Consider the following 21,985-nt stretch of genomic DNA (forward strand, 5'->3'; position numbering starts at 1 on the left):
TCTGGTGATTTAATGAGATTATGAGATTGTGAGAAGAATGAGATGGGAGAAAGTGAATCAGGGGAGAGGAGAAAGGCAACATTGTTGTGATATGAAGTCATATCATTCAAGCATTTTAGCAAAGCCTAGGTAGTTCTATAGCGAACATTCTCGATGCTGGAATATACATATGGTAGATCATGTCAAGTGCTCTGCTAGATGATAAGTGAAGACAGAAGTGAAATATACTAGGTGGTTATTCCAATGAACAGACTTCACTCCACTTCATAACAGGCGACAACACGAGAAGTGTAAATACATACTTACAAACGATATAAAACGATATGCAAAGGGCATTTTATCACGTCGTGTCTCTCATCTTTCCTCAAGAGGGCGATGACCTTCAAACATGAATGAATCACTTCAACAAAAGTCAGCAAATGCTAAGTAGATTACTGCTTCAGAAAATAAACACCACATGGCGCACACATATCGTTTCGATTTCACCATGCTTACCTAGTATTCACAAAATTTCAGTTTTGCGAAAAGATCTTTTACTCCGCAACAAACACGATATTATCTTGAACTGGCCCGCCTTTGCAAGTAAAAACTGTAAGTGTTTTGTTTATTCCTTCTTCTTCGCTGATTTTCTATGAGTGGTGCGCGATGCTCTATTTGAAAGCATTCGACGTCTTCTTCGATGTTGGTGGCTTTCGTTGATTTTGAGAGTCGATGTCGTTTTCAGATCGATTGCGACCAGAATCAAAAAATGCGACAATCTTGATTTTGTCTCCCATATGATGGATGATGGACATCAACCACTACTATGCACGAGCTTCATACCCTTTTCGATTCTCTAGCTCAAATGGGACAATGAAGGTGCTTCGAGCGAAGAACTTGATTATGATGCGAGGTCTCTTTCGTCCATCAAGATACCTAATACATCTCTCATCATCTCATGCATTTCGCGCAGTTCCATGATGAATATTTGCTAACCAATCCTCTAATAGCTGTTCCTCGACTCATACCCTTCTACTTACAATACACCACTTGTGCTTCTTCGGGGGCATAAGTTGGTGCACACTCCCCCCCTCTGATCTATGGTCAGTTGTGTTTGCGTGTGCAAATTACAAAAAAGATTTAGAGTCTACTTACTTCGGTAGTAGTCTCGCCTGTCGTCTTTCGAGTCCACAAGCCGACGAGAGGAGCTCTTAAGTAAGTTCTTTTTTCCGAAATTCTCTTTATTGAGTTTCTCACTTCTATAGCGTCGTGTTGACACTACAAAATCTTAAATCTCCCTCCCCCACCTCCTCCAAAGAACAATTAGACCCCTAAAAAGGGTCCCAGAAAAGGACTTTCTTGGAGAATCAAAACTCCTGCCAGCGCTGGACCTAATGTTGGACCTGCAAAGAATTCTAACGTATCCAAAGGTACTAAAGGGTCTTCCTTTTTGAGCAGAGTTTTGGAAGAGCTGATTCTCTTCAAAGAAGATTCAACTAGACCAGTAAGTGGCAAGGACAAATCTTCTGGTCCCTGTATTCGTCAACAGAACAGGCCCAAAAAGGCAATGGTAGCTATTCGTCCGATTAAATCTACTGATAGTATGGAAGAGAGTACAACTCCAATACTTTTTGACAAACTTTCCACCAACTTTGATTTGTCATCCCAGGTTCCAAAGCTCATTATTCACATGGATGAATATGTCGTCAGTTTTCATGTGCATAACTTCGCTCTAGCTAATGTTGATTCTACCGTCTAAACACCCGATGACTGCATCTTCAAACATTTAAAATTTGGAGGTGACAATCCTGCCAACTGGAGCGTAGCTGGTATTCAATCTGAGTTTGCTGATGCATTGTAAACGCCTGGTCTTACCTATGATCAAGCGGTAGAGTTGTACAAATTTGGAAGAGGTATTTTGGATGAAGAAGCTGACGAGAATGTTAATGGAAAAGCTAGAGCAGGGTTCTTCGCGTTAAACTTTACAATAAAGGGTCGCGTATCACCACCAAGACTTCGAGATAATTGTGTACCTAACGACGACAGTGGATTTAGAGCTTTGAAGGTTTAAAGAATCTTGAAAAATGGTATCTTCGTGTTCACACTGGTCCGCAACTTCGGAAACTATAACGATGAGCTGGATGCATATTGAAAAGATGGGATCGCAGTTCGTTCACAACAAGGGTTATGGCCGATTTTCAATGACCATGTAACAGAGATAATAGGCCGACGATTCAAGGATTAGTACACGAATCCAACAAAATTTCTTCCCCATGAACCTTGAATTGCTGAGGCTTCCGGTGAAGAGAACGAGAATGGGATTCGAAGGTATGTTACACACGACGCAAGAAACAACTTTGGGTCAATGGCAGAGTGGGAAATTGTTCTCGGCGCGACTGTTATTCATGATATCGCAGCCTTAGTCAAGCTTAATGAACAATACTACAATTGGGATCGAACATATGAAGCAATTGTAAGGTGCGTAAAGAATGATTATGTTCAACTTGAGTTTGATGTCCAAAGTCGCGAGGGATTGTCCTTTCCTTCAATCAGTGCGGGAGCTCGATTTCTCGTCAGATATGGGAGATGCATGACAGCCGAAGACTCTAATGCCGAGTTAGAGAATGAGGAAGACAAGATTGAAAATGGTAAAACTCCAGAGGAAGTAGAGATTGAAGCCTCATCAGGTGCTACTAACATCACTTATAGCCAAGAAAGTTCTGAAACCAACGTGATAGACGAGGGCAACGGCGAGCAAGCCATCTATGGTTCCAGCGAAGATGAAGCTGCCATCCAAGACGTCTTCATTGACGGTATCAACAACATAGAATAGATCGCTCAAGTTCTCATGGCCGAGAAGAATAGACAATTTGTCATTTCTTTCATTATGCCTGAAGGTAAGAAAAGATAACGTAGGAAGCAAAGTCGATGTTCAACTAAAGGTCTTGAGCAACCGCCTTGCTACAACACGACAACTTAAAGCCATTGGTATGATTGTCGAAAATAAAGCTAGGGACGATACTTACGGACGAATTCTTCAGAGAATTATCCTCGGTGAAGGTATAGCTGATGTTACGGATGATATTGAGGATCACCTTCTTTCTCTAAAAGAAATCACATACAACCAACTACCACTTCTCAATCAAAAGGTATACGACCAGTGGCTTTAAAACTGTGCCCTTGACCCTATGCAACGAGAGGCATACGACGCAGTCATCGAAGATGCTTTACCAGCTACAATTAGTCAAGGCCAACCCGGAACTGGTAAAAGCTTCACTGCCGCTGTTACATGTGTTGGAATAGCACAACTTGGCTACAAAGTGCTACATGCCACACTCACCAAGGCAGATGCAGAAACCGTATTATTATCAATCTTCAACGCAACTCAGAAACTATTTGAAACTGTCGATAACCAAACAATTCGAGTGAATCCAGCGCCCGAACTTCCAGCCGAGATCAAAGAATCAAAAGAGAACTTCGGTATAATCCACTTCCCGGCTAACGCATCCACAGAAGATAACTTTATGAAGCGAGACGACGAAAGAAAAGATGACGAAGAAGATAATCCCCTCGAACCCTACTGAATCTCAAATCACTTCATAAAATCTTTCCAGCGTAAAGCCAACAATTCGGAATTAAGCAACACTCTCCGCACCAAAGCACGCAACTGGCTCGCAACACTCCAACGAGTTCGAGAAGGAAACCCCGTAGCAGCAGAACGATTCGTTAAAGAAGAAATCAACGAAATAGAGGAAGTTGTTAGGGATACCCATACCAAAATCATCATCTCAACTTGCAACAATTCTGCAGCGCTTCGCGATATGGGGTTTCAACCACAGGTGGTGGTGATTGATGGTGCATCTTCGGCGAGAGAACCGGATGGTATTATTCCACTTATATTTGAGCAAGCTCATGTTGTTCTGTATGGAAATGCGGAGAAGAAGAGGGTGCTGCCGTGGGTTAGATCTTTAGGAGGTAATGAGTTTGGTGCGCAGTTGTCGAGGAGTCTTTTTGAGAGACTGGTTGGGCTGGGGAATATTGAGGTGGTGAGGCTGGAGTAATGTTCTTTGCGGAACTTTGCTTGTAAATTTTGAGTGATAGAAACGGATTTTTGAATATTTGGAGGTAGTGCTTGTTGTAAGTGAAATCCTTGTTGAAGCGGATCGAGAACAAAGTTACAATTTGGGATTATTTGGTGAGGTTATTTGATCTCTGACGGATTCGAAATTCCGATCCTAGAGGACTTTTATAAGGAAGTTGATACAGAGGGCAAAAAGAACAGGGAAGAAGCGAAGAAGGGAAGCGGAAGCCCCTCTCCCCCGGCTCTCTAATTGTTTAAGAGTGTAATGAAGAATGAAAAATGGAACGTAGTAGGATATCCGAGGAAAGAAGGGCCAATCGAATCGAGTCAGATGAAATAAAAATAAAATAAAACACAATATATCCCCAACCCAATCTCAAAATCTTCTCTCTACAACCCCCCCTCCTTATCTCCCCTTTCCACTCCTCAAACCACAGATTGAACCCTCAATCATAATTTCCCACATATCCCTCTCATTCTCTCCCGCATAATTTATCTCTATCTCGAATAATGATAAACCTTACAAATATATTAACAAAGAGCGACGTGAGCTATATGATCTAATCTGAGTATTGGGATACTAATAACTTGATAACTTTAAGAATTATGGAATGGAGAAGTAGAGTAAAGTAGAATGAAGTATAGAAGTGGGATATATGTTGTTGTGAATATCTAGTTGTATTGTATTGTATAGCTCAGCTTTGAAATTTTGAGTTTATGTTTATGTTTATATTTATATCTATATTTAACTTAAAGTTTGGCTATCTGGGTAGGAAGTAGATGTATAGAGATTGATAGAATGAAATAGGATGGGGTGTGCTTGGTTTTCTGAGAGAGAGAGTGAGTGAGGAACTGATATTGTTAGTGAGTTATAAGGGTTCTTCTTTGTATGTACTATATGGAAGGGAAGGATAGTGGCATTGAATTGGAATTTAAGTTTAAATGATGTATGTATGCATTATAGAATAGAATATTGAAATGAGAAAGCAATATATTAAGAGAAGAGATGTTATAATTCTTATTTTTGATCTCTGTTTTATAGGATTATACATAGTATTAAGCGAAGATTTATCATACCCATCTCATCCTCATCTCACCATCACCTGCCCCTCAATTAACGAAAAACCCATCTTCCTTCCCCCCTCCTTCGTCTCTCCCCCAACATCCTTCCCAAACACCGTCCCCTCAAACCTCGGCACATCAAAAGTTCCCTCCGGATCCCTCCCTTCCCTCAAAATATATTCTCCCACTCTACTCCTACTCCCTCTAATCTCCCCCAACCACTCCGTCATCTCCAACGCCACTTTCTTATTCCCTCTCGCTCCCCCCTTAATCGCCGCTTCCATAACATGATACCTACTAACCTCATTCCTCAACATCATATCAAACGGCGTAGTCGTCGATCCCTCCTCCTTATAACACGCAATACTCATTCTCTCCAAATTTGGTCTTCCGAAAAGTAATCCCTTAATCTCATTACTATACCCATGATAATTGAAATGAATCGGTTTATCCTCCGTGAACAAACTATTAAACTCCTCCTGTGTCAAACTATGCGGATGTAGAGTTTCCGCTTCCAGAATCATCAAATCCGTTACATTAACCACTCTGATTCTCAATTCTGGACACTTCTTACGGAGTAAGGCAGCAGCAACCACAACTTCAAACATGAGTTCGGAACCGATTCCTACGAGAACAACATCAGGATCGAGTCCATCATCTGTACTGCAGAATTTCCAAATCGAAGCACCGGCTTGACAATGTTTGTCTGCTTCTTCAGGACTGAGGAAGACGGGTTGAGGTTGCTTGGATCCAACCATTAGGTTTATGTAGTTGGTTGATTTGAGACAATGAGAGATTGTTGAGAGGAAAGTATTTGCATCGGGTGGTAAGTAGACTCTTGCAGCTGTTGGTTTGAGATTGAGGACTGCACCGATGAATGAAGGATTTTGATGCGAGAATCCATTATGTTCTTGACGAGTCCATGTACTGGTTTCGATATAATTGAGAGATGAGAGATCTGCCCTGAAACGGGTTTCTCGAGCCATTTTGTTGAATTTACTATATTGAACCATCATGGTATGGATTATACCAAGGAAGGATTCATAAGATGGGAAAATTCCAGTACGTCCTGTGAGAGTATACCCTAGAAATTGTGAGTATGGATGCATAAGAAAGATGAGAAGAATATATCATCATACCTTGAAGGAAACCTTGACATGTATGTTCACTAAGAATTTCAATAACCCTTCCACCTTGAGCATGTGAAAATTCATCCCATTGAAAATCACGTCCTGTATGTTTGAATACTGCGTCAAGTTTATTACTGACAAGTTCATCTGGAGAGAAAAGACGAAGGGATTTTGGATTGTCAACCAAAGTTTGATCGATAAGATCACCAATAGCTTTCATGCAAGAAACTTCTGTTCCTTTTTCAACACCATACTTTTTCCAATCTGGTACTTTCAATGCTTCATGGTTTTTGTATGTTTCTGGTCTCTGACCGAGTTTTTTATGCTCGGGTGGGATGATTGCCTTGACAGAGTCAACAACATCACCAGATTCCGTAAATAATTTGGCTGGTCCGTATGATAAAAGCCATTTTTGGAGGTCAGCAAGTTGATCTTTGTTTGATTTAACGGCCATGAGAGGAACTTGATGGGCATGGAATGACCCTTCAACATATTCTCCATCAACAATCTTTGGACCACTCCATCCCTTGGGAGTTCTCATGATGATTACTGGCCACTATTTAGTGTTAGCATGTAAGATCTCATCTATGAATTGGGAGAATTACTCTTGGCTTCATAATTGGCTTTCCAGATCTGGCAGCTTTTTGAATTTTACGAATTTCATCAAGAGCCCATTGCATACTTGTTGCCATATCACGATCCTAAGATATTGTTAGTATGATTTCCTCAACACCAACACAATTCTCCCAACTTTCAAGCAATCAACTTACGATGTCTTCCAAATCCTCAACAAATCGACATTGATATCCATAACCAGTAAATAAAGATGCCAATTCCTTATCATCCATACAACCATAAATAGTTCTCTCAGAAATTTTGAAACCATTCACATGAACAATTGGAATAACCGCACCAGATTCCGCTGGATCGATATATTTAGCTGCATGCCATGCAGTAGCTGTTGGACCCGATTCCGCTTCGCCATCACCAACTACACAAGCAACCACCAAATCTGGATTATCCATCACCGCACCAAAAGCCACCGAAAGAGCATATCCAAGTTCTCCACCTTCATGGATAGAACCTGGAACTTCGGCACTGATGTGAGAAGGAAATCCAGATGGGGTACTGAAACCAGTAATGAGGCTATGAAGACCTTGCTTGTTGTTGGAATATTTGGGATAGAATTTTGCCAAAGTGCCTTCTAACCAAAGGGAAGAAAGAATTGCTGGAGCTCCATGACCAGGTCCAACAACATAGATCATGTCAAGATCATTCTTTTTCGTGAGATAGTTGAGATGAGCGTAAACCAAAGTAAGACCGGGACATGTTCCCCAATGACCCAAAAGTCTTGGTTTTATATCATCAAATGTGAGATCTCTTTCCAAATAAGCATTATCAGAAAGGAAAATCATAGCTATGAGATGTTAGCCTGGGTACAGTGATCTTCCTTTTCTATTACTTACCAGCAGCAATATAATTGCTAGCTCTACGGAATTCCTCAAGTCCTCTTAAATCATCATCGGGGATTTGTAACTTTTCCAATTTGACTGCTAAATCATTGACCGTTGCTGAACCAGGTATGTTGGAATCTAAAGCTTGAGGATTTGGTCTATCTATGATTTCTCCAGGCATATTTGAGTTTGTTGTGGATTGATTTTGAGGGGTGGTTTGAGGTTATTGTGATTGTAATTGTCGTTGTAGTTGTAGTTGTAGTTGTGGTCGTGGTCGTGGTCGTGATATCTTGATTTCGTTATTCGCGTCAATATATATCGTATACCTTGATATCAAGCAGACAATTTCGATATCTCCAAAAGCAAAGAGTTAGAAGAAAGACGAGCAAAGTATTGAGAGGAAGAAGAGAGACAATTGATGATTTCAAATATAGAATACACTTGAGTAAAGTAAAGATCAATTGAAAAGATAAACAAGAGACCACTACCCTCCTACTATTTCTCCAAACACAAAACAAGCTCTCGAGCTCTCCACTTCTTCCATCAACAAAGGAACAACTGCGTCACATCTATCATTCATCCATCATCATCATCCATCATACATGCTGGGTATGTACATATCAACAAACTAACGATGCCGATAAATCCGATACGATGCATTATACACATCGACTTCCATGCATCCACCATCCACAGCCAAGGCCAAGGCCCAACTAGATATCTCTTTCCAGTATTAAAAGGTTCTAGAAGGTATGGATTATGAGAAACACCGACATTCCCATTCACTCCATGAGTTTTGATGCTATTTGATGTAATTAGTTTGTGATGGAAGCTTACTAGAAAGTCTCGTATTAGGTAGAAAGAAAGCTTGCCGGTTGTATTAACGTCATACCCCTCTCTAATGGGTGGAGAAAGGATATGGCAAATTGTTACAACATTTGGGATTTGATTGAGATCCGACCATCTTTATATATGGTAGTAAATCAATTTTCCATCACAATCGCAGTCACTCAATCGAAAGAAGAAAGGATATATCGACTCTATTTCCTCCCCGGACGAAACGACGAAGAACCCCAACCCAACCCAACCCAACCATCAACATTTCACAGCATGAGGTAAGAATTGAAAGAATCAAGAGAATCCACCATCCAAGATTTGCAGCATCTAATTCCCCTTCCCCTGTGATAAAATAACCAGGCCACCCCCCTTGTAAATTCCCGCCCGTTCCCGATAATCCGGAAAAGCTTCTCGAGAGCTTTTACCCTGTAGCTTTGGTAAATCACTAAACGTAAACCAATCGATAAGTACCAATTCTCGGCTTCGATAAGGAATTCACGTACGACGCATGGTGGGGAATTTCTGGAACGTCATCTGTGCTGCTTTGCTTTGGCATGATACGATTATGGATGGGATGAGAGATGGAAAGGGATTGATTGTGGGATGATTTTATTTCGCGGATGTGTTTGTTTATCTAGGTATAGGTATACTTCGAAATATCAAGCTTGGTACTTTACTCTGGTTCATATATTTGGATTGTTTCTCTCTATCGGATCCATCGATATCGAAAATTGTGTGCCAGTGTCAGTCTCAAAGGAAGAAGACGATTGGGAATTTAATTCATGAATTTCTAGGATATCTACCTACTCACTCATCTGCGATCTCCATCATCCATTGGTGATCTTCGAACCTCAACATACAACAATATACAAAACACAATACCTACCACAAAACCACCCCTCCCCCCCCATCCACAATGTCCAAAATCATCCTCTCCATAAACGCCGGATCCTCCTCCGTCAAAATCTCCATCTTCTCCGCCTCGCAAGGCGACCCCTCCCCCAAACCTCTCGCCGAAGCCCAAATCTCCGGTCTCACCTCCCCACCCCCAACTCTCAAATACTCTCGCGGCGGAAAGTCCATAACCAAGAACCAAAAACTAGATTCCAACATCACCGACCAAAACTCCGCATTCCAATACATTCTCACCCACCTAATCAACGACTCCTCCTTCCCCCAGATCTCCCAACTCACCGACATCTCCCTCGCCAGCCACCGCGTCGTGCACGGCGGAGACTACCAAACCAGCCAACTCATCACCCGGGAAACCCTCCACCATCTCGAAACCCTCACCGATCTCGCTCCTCTGCACAACGCCTCCGCACTCTCCATCATCCAACACTGCATTACCCATCTGCCCTCGACCCGCAACATCGCAGTCTTCGACTCGCAATTCCACGCGACGATTCCAGAACACATTAGTACGTATCCGATTGATCAGGAAATCGCAAAGAAGAACGGATTGAGAAAATATGGATTCCACGGGATTTCCTATGCGTTTATCACGCGCAGTGTAGCGGAGTTTTTGGGGAAGAAGGAAGAGGAGACGAATATTATTGCGTTGCATTTGGGGAGTGGAGCGAGCGCGTGCGTGGTCAAGAATGGAAAGAGTTGGGATACGAGTATGGGGTTGACGCCGTTGGCGGGATTGCCGGGGGCGACGAGGAGTGGGAGTTTGGATCCGAGGTGTGTATTTCTCTTTTCCTATCTATATCTATCTGACTATTCATTTATTCCTCCCGACATTCCCCCTTTCCCAAACCCCCCTCTCCAATTCCCCCTCCTCATCACTTCCTAGCTAACCCTCTTCCCCCCACTAGTCTCGTCTTCCACTATGCCACCAACGTCGGCAAGCTCTCCCCCAACTCCACCTCCTCCCTGCACATTTCCCGCGCCGAAGAAATCCTCAACAAAGAATCCGGCTGGAAATCCCTCACGGGCACCACCGATTTCGGCACCATTACATCCTCCTCCTCCTCCGATCCTACCATGAAACTCGCATTCGATATCTTCGTCGATCGGATCCTCTCCTATATCGGACATTATTACATATCTCTGCATGGCAATATCGACGCGTTAGTTTTTGCAGGGGGATTGGAGAGAAGAGTGAGGTTTTGAGAGAGAGGGTGGGTGAGGAAATTAGGTGCTTGGGGTTTGAGATTGATGGGGAGAGGAATGCAAGGGAGATAGAGGGGACGGTGCAGGAGATTGGGAAGGAGGGTGCGAAGCATCGTATGTTGGTGTGTAAGACAGATGAACAATTTGAGATGGCGAGGCATTGTGTGGTTGATGAGGGACTTTTTGGGGAATGAGATTAGATGCGATGCGATGAGATGAGGGGAATCGAGTGGAATGATTGTGCGCTGCGAACATTGAGAAGTGGACTGTGAAGTAATGAAGCCATAAAATATCCAACAGAGTCAAGCGAATGAATGAATCAATGGAGAAAAGGAAAACAAGAAAGGTAGAAAGCAAATCAAAATCAATTTTTTTTGAGAATAAAAATAGAAAACTACAATGCCATGCACGCTACGCTACGCTCTATGGGTATATCTACAAAAAGATGAGAAGAGTACTATGATCCTCTATTTTGCATCGCGCCGTAAACATCCAAACCCCATAATAATGATATGTTTCCAGCGCCAGAGGCATACGCTTGCAAGAACATCAAGCAATCTTTTAATGTCATCATCAGTCCTGCAGTCCCCAAATTATCCATCTCTTCAAATAGTTCGATCCAACCTTGGATCTCCACTCATAAGTGTCCTCAAAACAACCAATCTTCACCACACCATACGAATTTCCAGCATCATCCAATAAAGACTGGCATTCTACTCCCCTTCAAATCAGGTGGAACACCACACTTGTCATCTTTATTCCAATCATGCAATAAAAGCCAACACAACATTCTGAACATTAGCGAAACCCAGATGATATTTCTCTGTTCCATTTCCAAGGAACTCAACTCCTTCCCATCAATATCACGTTTTGCGACCGCGGGTCGAATCTCCTCGAAATATATTTTCAACAGAGGTTCTTCCTTTTGGACAGAAACGATGGAATTTAAAGAGGAATCAGGATTGTCGAGGATTTTCGTCACTTTATCCAAATGAGCAACGACGACTTGAAGAACATCTTTTTGTCTGAGATCGTGGAAGAGGTACTCTGTTTGATCGTCTATGGCATCATGGATCATTTCGCGCATTTCAATGCTGAGATTATATTCATCAATTTCTTCTCCGTAATGAAGAGATTGGATTTCCTGCCATTTTGTGATAATTTTGGCGAAGGGATGAAGTTTGGAAGTTTCATCAATATCACTTTCCTGTTCGTGAATGTCCCTAAGCTTCTCCTGAAAGATGGTCATGAGTTTCGAGACTTTCCAAGCGGGTTTTGAACCGACTTTTTTCAACCAAGGATCTTGAGTTGGGTTGGGAATCATTCTGAAATTGCTTCCACGAATTCGAGTAACCTTCCCGAGCATGCCGATGATTTCGAAAGATACTATGCAAACAATCAGATATCAATTGGTAAGAAGAGTGAAAGTGGAACCTACCAGAGAAGATATGCCTGTGATCTTTTCTGTATCTCTTTAATATCTGAGGTGTACAGCCAAGTGACTCCAATGTCAAGTCCACATCATCTTGACTTCCAAACTTCAATTCCAAACTTTGAGATTCTGCATCCAGCTTTTCCAAGTATTCCTTTTCCTCGAATATATTGGGGACTGTTCCAAAGCATAATGCCTTGACATCATTCGATGGAATGACACGATCTTGCTCAAATTTAGATTTTCCCGTAACAGTAAACACAACCATAACACCTAAACCATGAACCGTCGTCGAGGTAAGAATAAAACCATTACCTTCAGCTCTGAGGTTCCATTGTATTTGATCAAACACCTTCCAATACATTCCTAAAAATGCCATCATTTCCACCAGGTGACATATAGCAGATGTAGCATATGGTTTAGTCATACTAGCTGGAACGAAATCCCAAGACCGAGTTTTGACCTGTAACCCCACAGCTAATTCGTACTCTGGACGTTTTATCGAAACCCCAGTTGGCCTCTTCAATCGAATGAGTTCGTCCCATTTTCGCGATTCTGATTCCTCAGTTTGTAGACTCGATAACAACGTAACCCAAGAAGCCCGCTCATCATCCGCCGTATGAATCCGCTGAATGGTTTCCTTATCTTTCTTCAGTTGATCATCCGGTTCGCGTACTTTGGTATTCTTGTATGATTCAGGAGTGCCATCGATATAATGAATTGGCTTATTCATAATTGGACCCCTTAGATTATCCGGCGGTGCAACGAGTATAACTGGAACTTCAAAAACAACCTCGACTCGAAACTCCCTTATCCTCAACTGTCGATGAGTTCCCGCGGACCAAAGCCCCATCACTGACTCGGCACATCGTCTATACCCCTCCGCACTCGAGAAATATTGCTGTGCCACCTGCAAACAAGTTGTCAAAAGTGCTATTACCGCAACAAGCAATGCTACAAGCCCAAACACATTTTGGTTGAGGTTATCCAAAGCCGACATATTTCTTGGCTCTCAGCCTCGTCTTCTCTCAAATTTCCTTTCGTTTCGCAGGCAGGTTCGTAAATATATAAAATAAAATCCCTTTGCAATCAAAACATCGCTCAAAATCGCTCAAAATCAAAATCAAATGGAAAAGACATGCAGAAAAGAATAAAAACAAAACGGCGCGGTCTCAAGATATATACACAACGTCTATTAATATTGCACAACATGAACATCATCAACAGCGACACGAAAAACTTACCTGAGCCCCCCAACCTTGTGTATCTATCACGCATGGAAATGGGTGAGGCTGAAGAATCCATGGGTTCTGAATGGTTTTGCTGCTTGCCAAGCCACTGAGCCACGAATGTACCCTGTGCTGCATGTCAGCTTGAAGGAAGAGGTGCAGTTCAAATCATTTTTCGAAATATGTAAGTTTTTGATACCAATTCAGTATCGAATCATCTGATGTTGATAGACGAACTCATTGAGTGTGGAGTGCAAGCACGGATGTGAACTAACATTTGAGTATTTGGTAAGAATTCATTACAAATGATTTGAAAATCAGAGACCTCCTTCATTAACAGTCTTTGGTCCAGAAAGTGCGTCTATTTCTTATCCTTCCCATTGTCTACAATGAATATGCAGAAGATGCACAACAATTAGATAGAAATGCATACCTACATCTAAGTTGATACATATCATGAGTTCATATCATTTGCACGTACATCACGATCACCATCACTTAGAGACTAGAATAGCAATTAAGATCATGATCAATTTTTTTGCCTATGAAATTCTGAATCCGTAAAACCATCGTGTCAAATACATGAATATCATTTGATAGTACATTGTTTATAATCATGATCATGATCTTGAAAATAAATTAAAAGTAAAAGACCGCAAACGTAAACAAATTGAAATTTTGTTTTGACACCCAGTTGTCATACGAATCAGATAGAGTTTGACCATAGACGCCAATCAAATTAAGATAATTCGAAAACGTCAATCAAAGCGTGTGCATCATCCTATGCAATATGCCCACCATCCATGATACCAACGCAAAGACTCTTAGAAAAGTCATTGGAGATCCTATGCAGTCAAAAGTAACCTTTCCTCCCCGAATATCACAATGTACATGTGAAGGAAGGCTCAAACGCCATGAGAATACAAGAATGGGAAATTCGAATTTGGTGGTGACAGATAAAAATCAAGACTAAAAGTTTAATCTTGAGATAAAAACATGATGTCGAGAAGTCATGATGATTATGAAACAACCCATTCAGAGTCCTGAAGGTCTTTTTGAACGTCATGAACATTATAATCACTGTCGACGTAAGTGAGGTCTGATGTCCACTTTTGTCCTGGAAGACTTCTTTCAGTCTTTGGTGGAATGGTGTACTCTTTCTCATCGGTTGAACTGGTGGTTCCAGCTCCCTCTGCACCAGTAATCTCCTTCTTATCCTTCTTTGCCTTCTTCTTTTTGCTTGAAACTTGCTCCCATTCACGAGAATCTTCAATGATGGTCTTGACACGCTCATCGTCGTCACCATATCCTTGCCATTGAGTACCAGTAACCTCGCTCTCAGAGAAGTTTTCAGCTGGAACAACAACCTTGACCTTCTCATTTGTCTTGTTTTCGGCGGTGTCGAGTAAATCGAATTTGTTGATGGGAGCGTTTGATGCGTTGGCGGCGGCGGAGGCAGTCCAAGCAGAGTTAGCAGCTTGGGAGGCCATGAATTGACTACCATCCTTAGCAGCTCTACCTTCAGCTTCTCTGGCGGTACGACGTTGCTGTTCTTCCTTGATCTTACGTTCCTTTTCCTCTTGCTCTCTCGCAACCTTGGCAGCTTCAATCTTGGCGCGGTTTTGTCTTTGCTTCTTGGTTTCGGCAGGTTGAGGAGCGGCCTTGGCCTTTTCTTTCTTGGCTGGCTTAGGGTTGGTAGGTTCAGTAACTTTCAAGACGGATGGACCAGGAGCGGCAGGTTCAAGCATATCGGCGATACCACTTGCGACAGTAGAAGTACCCTTGGTTGGGCCAACTTCAGGAGAATCAGTGAAGGATTGATCATCATCAGCATCGCCAGCGGTCATGTTTCCAGAGTCCTTAATCTCCTTTTCTTGTGCACGAGATTGTTTGACAGACTTTTGACGATTTGTAGATGAAGAGGAGTTACCAGAGAATTGAGTACCAGCTTGAGTTTTGGCGAATTGAAGAGCGAATTTACGGTTGTTTTCCGCATCATTATCATCATCATCGGAATCATTGGCGACAGGCTTAACAGGTTCTTGTTTGGGTTCGGGTTTTTGAGGAGCGGGAGTTTTCTTCTTTTCAGCTTTGGCAGAAGACTTTTTATCTTGTTCACCACTGCTCAAGCCATCCTTCTTGGATTTCTTGGGCTTTGGTTCCTTGCGCTCTTCGACAACCTTATTGACTTGTTTGACCGCAGTTTGAGCTTTAGCCTTGACCTTAGATTTGTTGTTAACGTAGTAGTATCCTGCTGCACCGAGGACAACAGTCCAGCCGATGACAGTGGTGAGTAAACTTGTGCTACTCATGATGAATAAACCGCAGATAGTTAGATGACGAAGTGATGTCGTAATCAAGCTCTAGAGCTCTCTCGAATTGGGGATCGATCGATCGACTTATTGGGACATCAGGAGATGTTCTGACGAATAGGTTTTCTGTTTCTTGCGGAATTGAATCAAAGATATTCAATTAATTGTCGAGATGACAATTTTTTGAAGAAGGATGTGAATATTTATGATATTCGAAAGAGAAAATGAAAGTCCTTGTAAGTAGGAGAGCAAAAGAAGATGGATGGGGGTTATTAACCCTATTTCGCCGTATGTGTTTTGAGGAGAAACAGTATCGAGATGTGGCCTTTAAGATTAAGTACAGACCAGGTCGACCCTAAAAAAGTATTCGGATCAAATCCTAATCATTATTGGAGCTCCCCATGTTTTCTAGCGTTGCTTCTAAGTGTATGCAGGGGAGCCTAATTGGGTAAGAGCTGTATCGGATCAATTAGATCCGAATCGCCGACACAGCTAAATGATTTCTTTTGATGGTCTCGAGGTGGTGAATTTGGATGAGCCACTGGTGAGCTGTCTGAGTGGATTACATAATGACAAAAGGTGGGGTGTCTGAATCATAAAGATACTTTCGTAACTGATTGCTTGATTGCTGTGCTAGACTGTTAGAGTCGACTACCTACTAGAGTAAACCGAGGGGATAAGAGATACATATGCATTTTTGGACGTCACACATACATACATCTTTGAACTCATGGTAACTACCTGTCTACAACACATCTGGTTAACAACCAATCCAGCTAATCATTACTCAGCTAGACTGTCTAGAGTGTTAGATCACTCCCTTGTCATTATCTTTATCATTCTTTTCTTTCCTCTACTTCCATTCTAACAATTCCTTTCTATCTCTACTATCAATCATCAAGTCTTCTTAGGAGGGGGACTATCAGAGAGAGAGTTTAGGAAGAACAAGAAGAAACTACAACCTCAATCAAGATGTCTCTTAATCGTATCATTATTGATACTGATCCTGGTGAGATCTTGGATTCATTGTTATTTGAAAGATCATAAAGCTGATTAGGAATTTCCCCAAAGGTATCGATGATGTTCTCGCCATTCTCTTAGCCTTGGCTGCAAAGCCAGAAGAGTTAGATGTCATGATGATTTCTATAACTTATGGAAATGTTGAAGTTGATAGGTATATTCAGAAAATCATATCGATGTTGTTGGCATTAACTTTGCTAATGAAACAAAAAGTTGTTTGAAGAATTGCGTAGCTTTATTTCATGTCCTTGAACAAGAATTGAAATGGAGACAGGGGCGTGGTCAACTTGAGGGCTTTGATGCAATGAAGAAGTCCAAGCCTATCGTGGCTGTTGGAGCAGATCATCCACTTGAGGATGAGATGCTCATGGCAGATTACTTCCGTAAGAGCTTTATTAATAACTCCACATGAAGTGTCAACTAATCCTAGCAACAGATGGCGTTGATGGTCTTGGTGGTGTTCATACTAGTGTAAGATAAACATGCCCCTTCATATTTCGCTCTTCTTGGGACTGCCACCTGACATATTTCTTTGTAGCATCCACATCTATCTCCCGCCGATACTTGGAAGACACTTTTCCAACCTCCTCCCGAAAATGCTACCGCTGAAGGAATTGCTGAAGCCCGCCTACTCGCTTCTCCATCTCCATCATTCACAGCTTCTCATGTTCCTGCTCATAAGGAAATGCTTCGCTTACTTCGAGAAAACCCTAAAGATACAATTACAATTGTTTGTGTTGGACCTTTGACCAATATTGCTTTGGCTGCTGCGGAAGATACTGAAACATTTTTAAGAGTCAAGGAAGTTGTAGTAATGGGTGGTGCGATTGACGTAGAGGGTAATATTACCCCTGTCGCTGAATTCAATACTTATGCAGATGCGGTCGCAACTGCCAGAGTATTTGCCCTTACAGGTCCAAACCCAATTACCACCATGCCACCGGTACCTTTGAATAAGTCAACTCTTCCGCCATATCCTACGAACCTCTCCAGGAAACTTAACTTAACATTATTCCCCCTGGATATTACAACTCCACATCAGTTAATGAAGTCAGACTTCCAAGCGAAGTTGAAACCCCTCATCAAAGCTGGAAGTCCTCTTGCAGAATGGGTATCTGTATTTGTACACAAGACTTATGAGAAAATGAATTCTCTTGGTAGAAATGCAACATCAAACCCAGGTCTCGAGTTACATGATCCACTTTGTATTTGGTATATGTTGACTCGTTCATCTCCTACTTGGATGACTTTCCCAAGAGGACCAGAAGATATTCGAGTTGAAACATCTGGTCAATGGACTAGAGGTATGCATATCGTTGATAGACGTATGAGAAAGAAGGCAGGAGTTGAACAAGTCAAGAGCCCTGGAGCTATTGATATTAGAGATCCAATGGAGAGCATTGCTTCCGTCGTTCATATTAACAACGATATTGGTGATGTTACAGCCGAGGAGCCTGGAGACAATGGTGGCTGGCTTAGCGTTCATAAGGGTAACAGAGTCAACAGAATTGTTGGTACTCCTGGAGAGGAAGCTTTTGGACCTTACCTTTTGGAAAGAGTTTTTGGATAAACTCTATGATTTGAATACCTAGTACTTTTGGATTACAGTACATGCCATCACGTTGGATAAAGATGTGTTCTACTTAGAAGCTTAATTTGGTAAATGAAAATTTGAGCTATCTGAAAACTGTCTTGACATGCTTTTTAGTTACATCTCAGTGATCCCATGATATAATCTCGAATTTGGTAGATTTCTCTTGTTATCCGATTTCGCTCGGGCTGTCTTCATGGCCAACACAAAATCAAAAGGATGGTTGTAAAAAGGACCCTTCTAATGGCACTCCATTCAACGCCAAATAATGCAGCATAAAGAACACTCCACCCATCTTGTACGCACCCACGCTCGTCCGTAATTTTGTATATGCCAAATTCTGGTATCTCTCCCCGCGCATTCTCCTTCTTTCCTTGGCCCTTTGAATTCCTTCATTCCCAGTCGTCCACCCAATACCATGCCCTTAGACACTGGCCCATAATCGCGAGTCCTCAATCAAGAACATTCAATTATGAATGTTTCGTCCCTCCAATGACAGCTCCCCTAACCTCCACCCAATTAATACTATCATCCAATTCCTCATCCACCAATCCAACTACAACCACATTGTCACCACGGATTAGATAGAGACCGTGTGGGACTTCACTGGAAGCTTCGATATCCTCTGGAGGTCGGATTATGCGCTCGATGGTTTGGGATAGGACCTGTGGTTTGTATTAGTAATTGGAGGGGTAGAGGGAAATGGTAACGTAGGGAGGAAGAGGGATAGAGAAATTGGAAAGTTTAGGGAAAGTGGAAAGGAATAAATACCAAATTAGTCTGTTGATCACAACTCAAAAGTGTACCAACCAGTGTTCTTGAATCCGCAGTTAAGATTAGAACTTTCTCTAAGGAGCTGTTAGGATGCGGTTGTAAGTCTTGCTTGTTTTTATAGTTTGCGCGTAAAACAGGAGTGATAAAATGAACAATCCAAAGAGGAAAGGAAAGAAAGAGGGCCAAAAAAGGGTAAACTTACTGTTTACATAGCTAGAGAGTGACATTTTGAGCTGGAGCTGCAGGTGCAACTCTGCTGTGAGAAATGATATCACGAGATGTCACTGTGCGGTTGATTACGGCTTATGTAATCAGATCACTTTTGATAAGGTGAATGTGAGCTTTGCTGCGTCTGCAATTTGGACTGGTAAAGGTTGTTATTGTTTTGGAAACTTCAACAATTCCACACTTACAATTCAATAACCAAAAAGTGATGGCATATAGAAATCCGCTTGACGGAGTTCGGGAGAACAAAGATCCGAAGCACGGTCCTCCATCAACTGTCAGGAACCCCCAGAGTTGCTCCATGAGAGCTATTCTGGCAAATCAACCAGAACTCCTCGCACAAGAGATATCCCAACTTACGGCACCGAATACTACTTGTCAGAGCAAACAGGTACTTCTGGACGATCTGTCTCTGGTAATTTCCAATTTAAAAAAGATCGCATCGCACCATTCACACCCATCAATTCCGAATTCGCACCAGGCACTGAACCCGACAATTCGGTCGCAACAGCCACATCCAACTTCCACGGAGTGATTGTTGATGAGCTCGATCGAAAATTAAAGAGAGATCAAGTGGCCGCAAGCAGAACAATTTTTGAGGACGAGCAGGCAGAACACCAGGATCTCACCTACATCGATTCCTTACAAGCTGCTCATATTTACCAAGCTTCTGACAAGCAAGTTGTAATTGGACAATTCCAACCTAGTCTTTCAAAGATAAACAGTTCCCTAGGTATTGAGGTCTGCCGCGGCTTTGATAGTGACTTTCAAGAAACCGGTCGTCTTCATCGAAAAGCCAATATTGACAAACTTACCGACCAGTTCGTTTTAGACTTGTCACAAGAAGGCAGAAATCGTTGGGAGCTCGAGGAAAATTGGCTCAAACAAGTGTGCGATATTCATCAGTCCCAGCTTGACGAAGATCGATACAACGCCCTTCTTTCCAACAACTATTGATATGTCGTTCCTATTTTCTGCCCCAGTCGATATTGATATCGTTCTGGAAGATGGAGATAGTCGGGAGACAGTAGAGGTTAAGAATAAGAGTAGTAAGGAAAGGGTACCGCTTTACAAAGATGGCGAATCAGTTAGAGGAGCTGTCACCATTAGACCTAAGGATGGGAAAAGGTTAGAGCACACGGGTATTAAAGTGCAGTTCATTGGAATGATTGGTAAGTCTCATCTTTCAGGAAAGATCTGGCCTACATCTCATCAACTTACTAACACGAAACCTAACAGAGATGTTTTACGATCGAGGCAACCACTACGAATTTCTGTCATTAGGACAAGAGCTTGCTGCTCCTGGTGATTTACAACACCCGCAAGCTTACGACTTCAATTTTAAAAATGTCGAAAAACAATACGAATCTTACAACGGCATTAATGTCAAGTTACGTTATTTCATCAAGGTCACCGTTTCTAGACGAATGGCAGATGTGATCCGCGAAAAAGACCTTTGGGTATTTTCTTACAGAATTCCTCCGGAGATGAATAGTTCTATCAAAATGGATGTTGGTATTGAGGATTGCTTGCATATCGAATTTGAATACTCGAAATCGAAATACCACCTCAAAGATGTTATTGTTGGCCGCATTTACTTTTTACTCGTTCGTCTCAAGATCAAACATATGGAATTGTCTATCATTCGACGCGAAACTACTGGAACGCCTCCCAACCAATACAATGAGAGTGAAACTTTGGTTCGATTTGAGATTATGGATGGTTCGCCATCAAGAGGAGAAACTATTCCTATTAGACTTTTCTTAGGCGGCTTTGATTTGACTCCTACTTTCCGCGAGGTCAACAAGAAATACTCCACCCGCTACTATTTGAGTTTAGTTCTCATCGATGAGGGTAAGTTTCCTCTCCATTTTAACTCTTTCTCACAACTAAGCTAATAATCAAACAGATGCCCGACGTTATTTCAAGCAATCCGAAATCGTTCTTTACCGTCAACAACCAGAAGATGCTTTAGCACTTGGTCAACAGACTAAGATTGCTGGGGCACATTCTGCTCCTAGTCCAGCGGCACAAAAACGGCTTTCTGCTCAATAAATATCCCTCGTCGATTCTCAACTAATTTCTTTTCTTCTTACTACGTTGATACCAACAGCCCGTTTTCCTTTCCTCTTCTTTCTCCTTTTTTCCTTTTTGCGTGCGCGTTTCATGAGGTTTACATAATGGGCAAAGGCAGATAAATCAATCAATCTGATCATTTGCGGAGGAAAAGCCAGTCCAGTAAAGATATTAAGACATGAGGAGATACCTATCTGATGACAAGAAAATTTTCATATGAGGGGCATTTTCATGGATGTACAATACGAGTCTCAAGGTAGTAGGCTTTGATAGATAGATAGATATGGCGAGGTTCTTCTTTACTCACATGCATACTGTTACTTTTCCTCTCAGGAGTAAGGACGAAAAATGCTCAGAGATTAGGAATCGCGTCTGCGTATTATGAATAAAGACATTAAGATCATGACTCGTGCTTTGGAATTATGTGCCCATTTATGTGTGATTCCTCGCCTTCACGTCCTGGGATGCACAGGTCGAATGAAAGATGACTGCACCAGCACCAACATCAAACTCCCGAACCGGAGCTAAGAAAAGCTTCACGTCATCTTGGTGAATTTCTATCATTTCATGTAAATTTTCTATCCTCACAACATTTGCCTTAAAGATACCAAAAAACCACACTCTGAAAGTGATCAATCTCATTCATGATCCATCAAAGAAATGCC

At 41.9% G+C, this 21,985-nt stretch overlaps 9 protein-coding genes across 9 annotated transcripts; 4 read left to right on the forward strand and 5 right to left on the reverse strand.

Moving 5' to 3' along the window:
- Nucleotides 1-419: 419 nt before the first annotated feature.
- Bfra_010545 (putative upf1 regulator of nonsense protein) lies at nucleotides 420-4,040 on the forward strand (the record flags this gene model as incomplete). The annotated part of the gene is made up of 8 exons (XM_037340876.1): nucleotides 420-591; nucleotides 1,146-1,194; nucleotides 1,327-1,684; nucleotides 2,205-2,307; nucleotides 2,352-2,792; nucleotides 2,896-3,039; nucleotides 3,193-3,404; nucleotides 3,594-4,040. 8 exons carry the CDS (start codon nucleotides 420-422, stop codon nucleotides 4,038-4,040), a joined length of 1,926 nt encoding a protein of 641 aa, XP_037186519.1.
- A 1,108-nt stretch (nucleotides 4,041-5,148) lies between these two features.
- On the reverse strand, nucleotides 5,149-7,887 carry Bfra_010546 (putative d-xylulose 5-phosphate d-fructose 6-phosphate protein; the record flags this gene model as incomplete). Its single annotated transcript, XM_037340877.1, has 5 exons — nucleotides 5,149-6,206; nucleotides 6,262-6,808; nucleotides 6,858-6,953; nucleotides 7,023-7,669; nucleotides 7,719-7,887. 5 exons carry the CDS (start codon nucleotides 7,885-7,887, stop codon nucleotides 5,149-5,151), a joined length of 2,517 nt encoding a protein of 838 aa, XP_037186520.1.
- Nucleotides 7,888-9,459: 1,572 nt separating this feature from the next.
- Bfra_010547 (putative acetate kinase protein) lies at nucleotides 9,460-10,855 on the forward strand (the record flags this gene model as incomplete). Its single annotated transcript, XM_037340878.1, is given in 3 exon segments — nucleotides 9,460-10,229; nucleotides 10,364-10,618; nucleotides 10,633-10,855. 3 exon segments carry the CDS (start codon nucleotides 9,460-9,462, stop codon nucleotides 10,853-10,855), a joined length of 1,248 nt encoding a protein of 415 aa, XP_037186521.1.
- Nucleotides 10,856-11,352: 497 nt separating this feature from the next.
- Nucleotides 11,353-13,093, reverse strand: Bfra_010548 (uncharacterized protein; the record flags this gene model as incomplete). The annotated part of the gene is made up of 2 exons (XM_037340879.1): nucleotides 11,353-12,047; nucleotides 12,100-13,093. The coding sequence occupies 2 exons, from the start codon at nucleotides 13,091-13,093 to the stop codon at nucleotides 11,353-11,355; spliced, it is 1,689 nt and encodes a 562-aa protein (XP_037186522.1).
- A 1,248-nt stretch (nucleotides 13,094-14,341) lies between these two features.
- Bfra_010549 (uncharacterized protein) lies at nucleotides 14,342-15,634 on the reverse strand (the record flags this gene model as incomplete). The annotated part of the gene is made up of 1 exon (XM_037340880.1): nucleotides 14,342-15,634. One exon carries the CDS (start codon nucleotides 15,632-15,634, stop codon nucleotides 14,342-14,344), a length of 1,293 nt encoding a protein of 430 aa, XP_037186523.1.
- A 972-nt stretch (nucleotides 15,635-16,606) lies between these two features.
- Nucleotides 16,607-18,224, forward strand: Bfra_010550 (putative inosine-uridine preferring nucleoside hydrolase protein; the record flags this gene model as incomplete). The annotated part of the gene is made up of 5 exons (XM_037340881.1): nucleotides 16,607-16,643; nucleotides 16,706-16,808; nucleotides 16,868-17,037; nucleotides 17,091-17,125; nucleotides 17,193-18,224. 5 exons carry the CDS (start codon nucleotides 16,607-16,609, stop codon nucleotides 18,222-18,224), a joined length of 1,377 nt encoding a protein of 458 aa, XP_037186524.1.
- A 215-nt stretch (nucleotides 18,225-18,439) lies between these two features.
- Bfra_010551 (uncharacterized protein) lies at nucleotides 18,440-18,685 on the reverse strand (the record flags this gene model as incomplete). Its single annotated transcript, XM_037340882.1, has 2 exons — nucleotides 18,440-18,625; nucleotides 18,656-18,685. The coding sequence occupies 2 exons, from the start codon at nucleotides 18,683-18,685 to the stop codon at nucleotides 18,440-18,442; spliced, it is 216 nt and encodes a 71-aa protein (XP_037186525.1).
- Nucleotides 18,686-18,715: 30 nt separating this feature from the next.
- Nucleotides 18,716-19,246, reverse strand: Bfra_010552 (putative small nuclear ribonucleoprotein lsm8 protein; the record flags this gene model as incomplete). Its single annotated transcript, XM_037340883.1, has 3 exons — nucleotides 18,716-18,910; nucleotides 19,017-19,093; nucleotides 19,222-19,246. 3 exons carry the CDS (start codon nucleotides 19,244-19,246, stop codon nucleotides 18,716-18,718), a joined length of 297 nt encoding a protein of 98 aa, XP_037186526.1.
- Nucleotides 19,247-19,452: 206 nt separating this feature from the next.
- Bfra_010553 (putative vacuolar protein sorting-associated protein 26 protein) lies at nucleotides 19,453-21,299 on the forward strand (the record flags this gene model as incomplete). Its single annotated transcript, XM_037340884.1, has 5 exons — nucleotides 19,453-19,479; nucleotides 19,527-20,065; nucleotides 20,151-20,416; nucleotides 20,484-21,098; nucleotides 21,154-21,299. 5 exons carry the CDS (start codon nucleotides 19,453-19,455, stop codon nucleotides 21,297-21,299), a joined length of 1,593 nt encoding a protein of 530 aa, XP_037186527.1.
- Nucleotides 21,300-21,985: the final 686 nt, after the last annotated feature.

Source organism: Botrytis fragariae (assembly GCF_013461495.1).
Source record: "Botrytis fragariae strain BVB16 chromosome Unknown tig00000797, whole genome shotgun sequence".
Lineage (NCBI taxonomy): Eukaryota > Fungi > Ascomycota > Leotiomycetes > Helotiales > Sclerotiniaceae > Botrytis > Botrytis fragariae.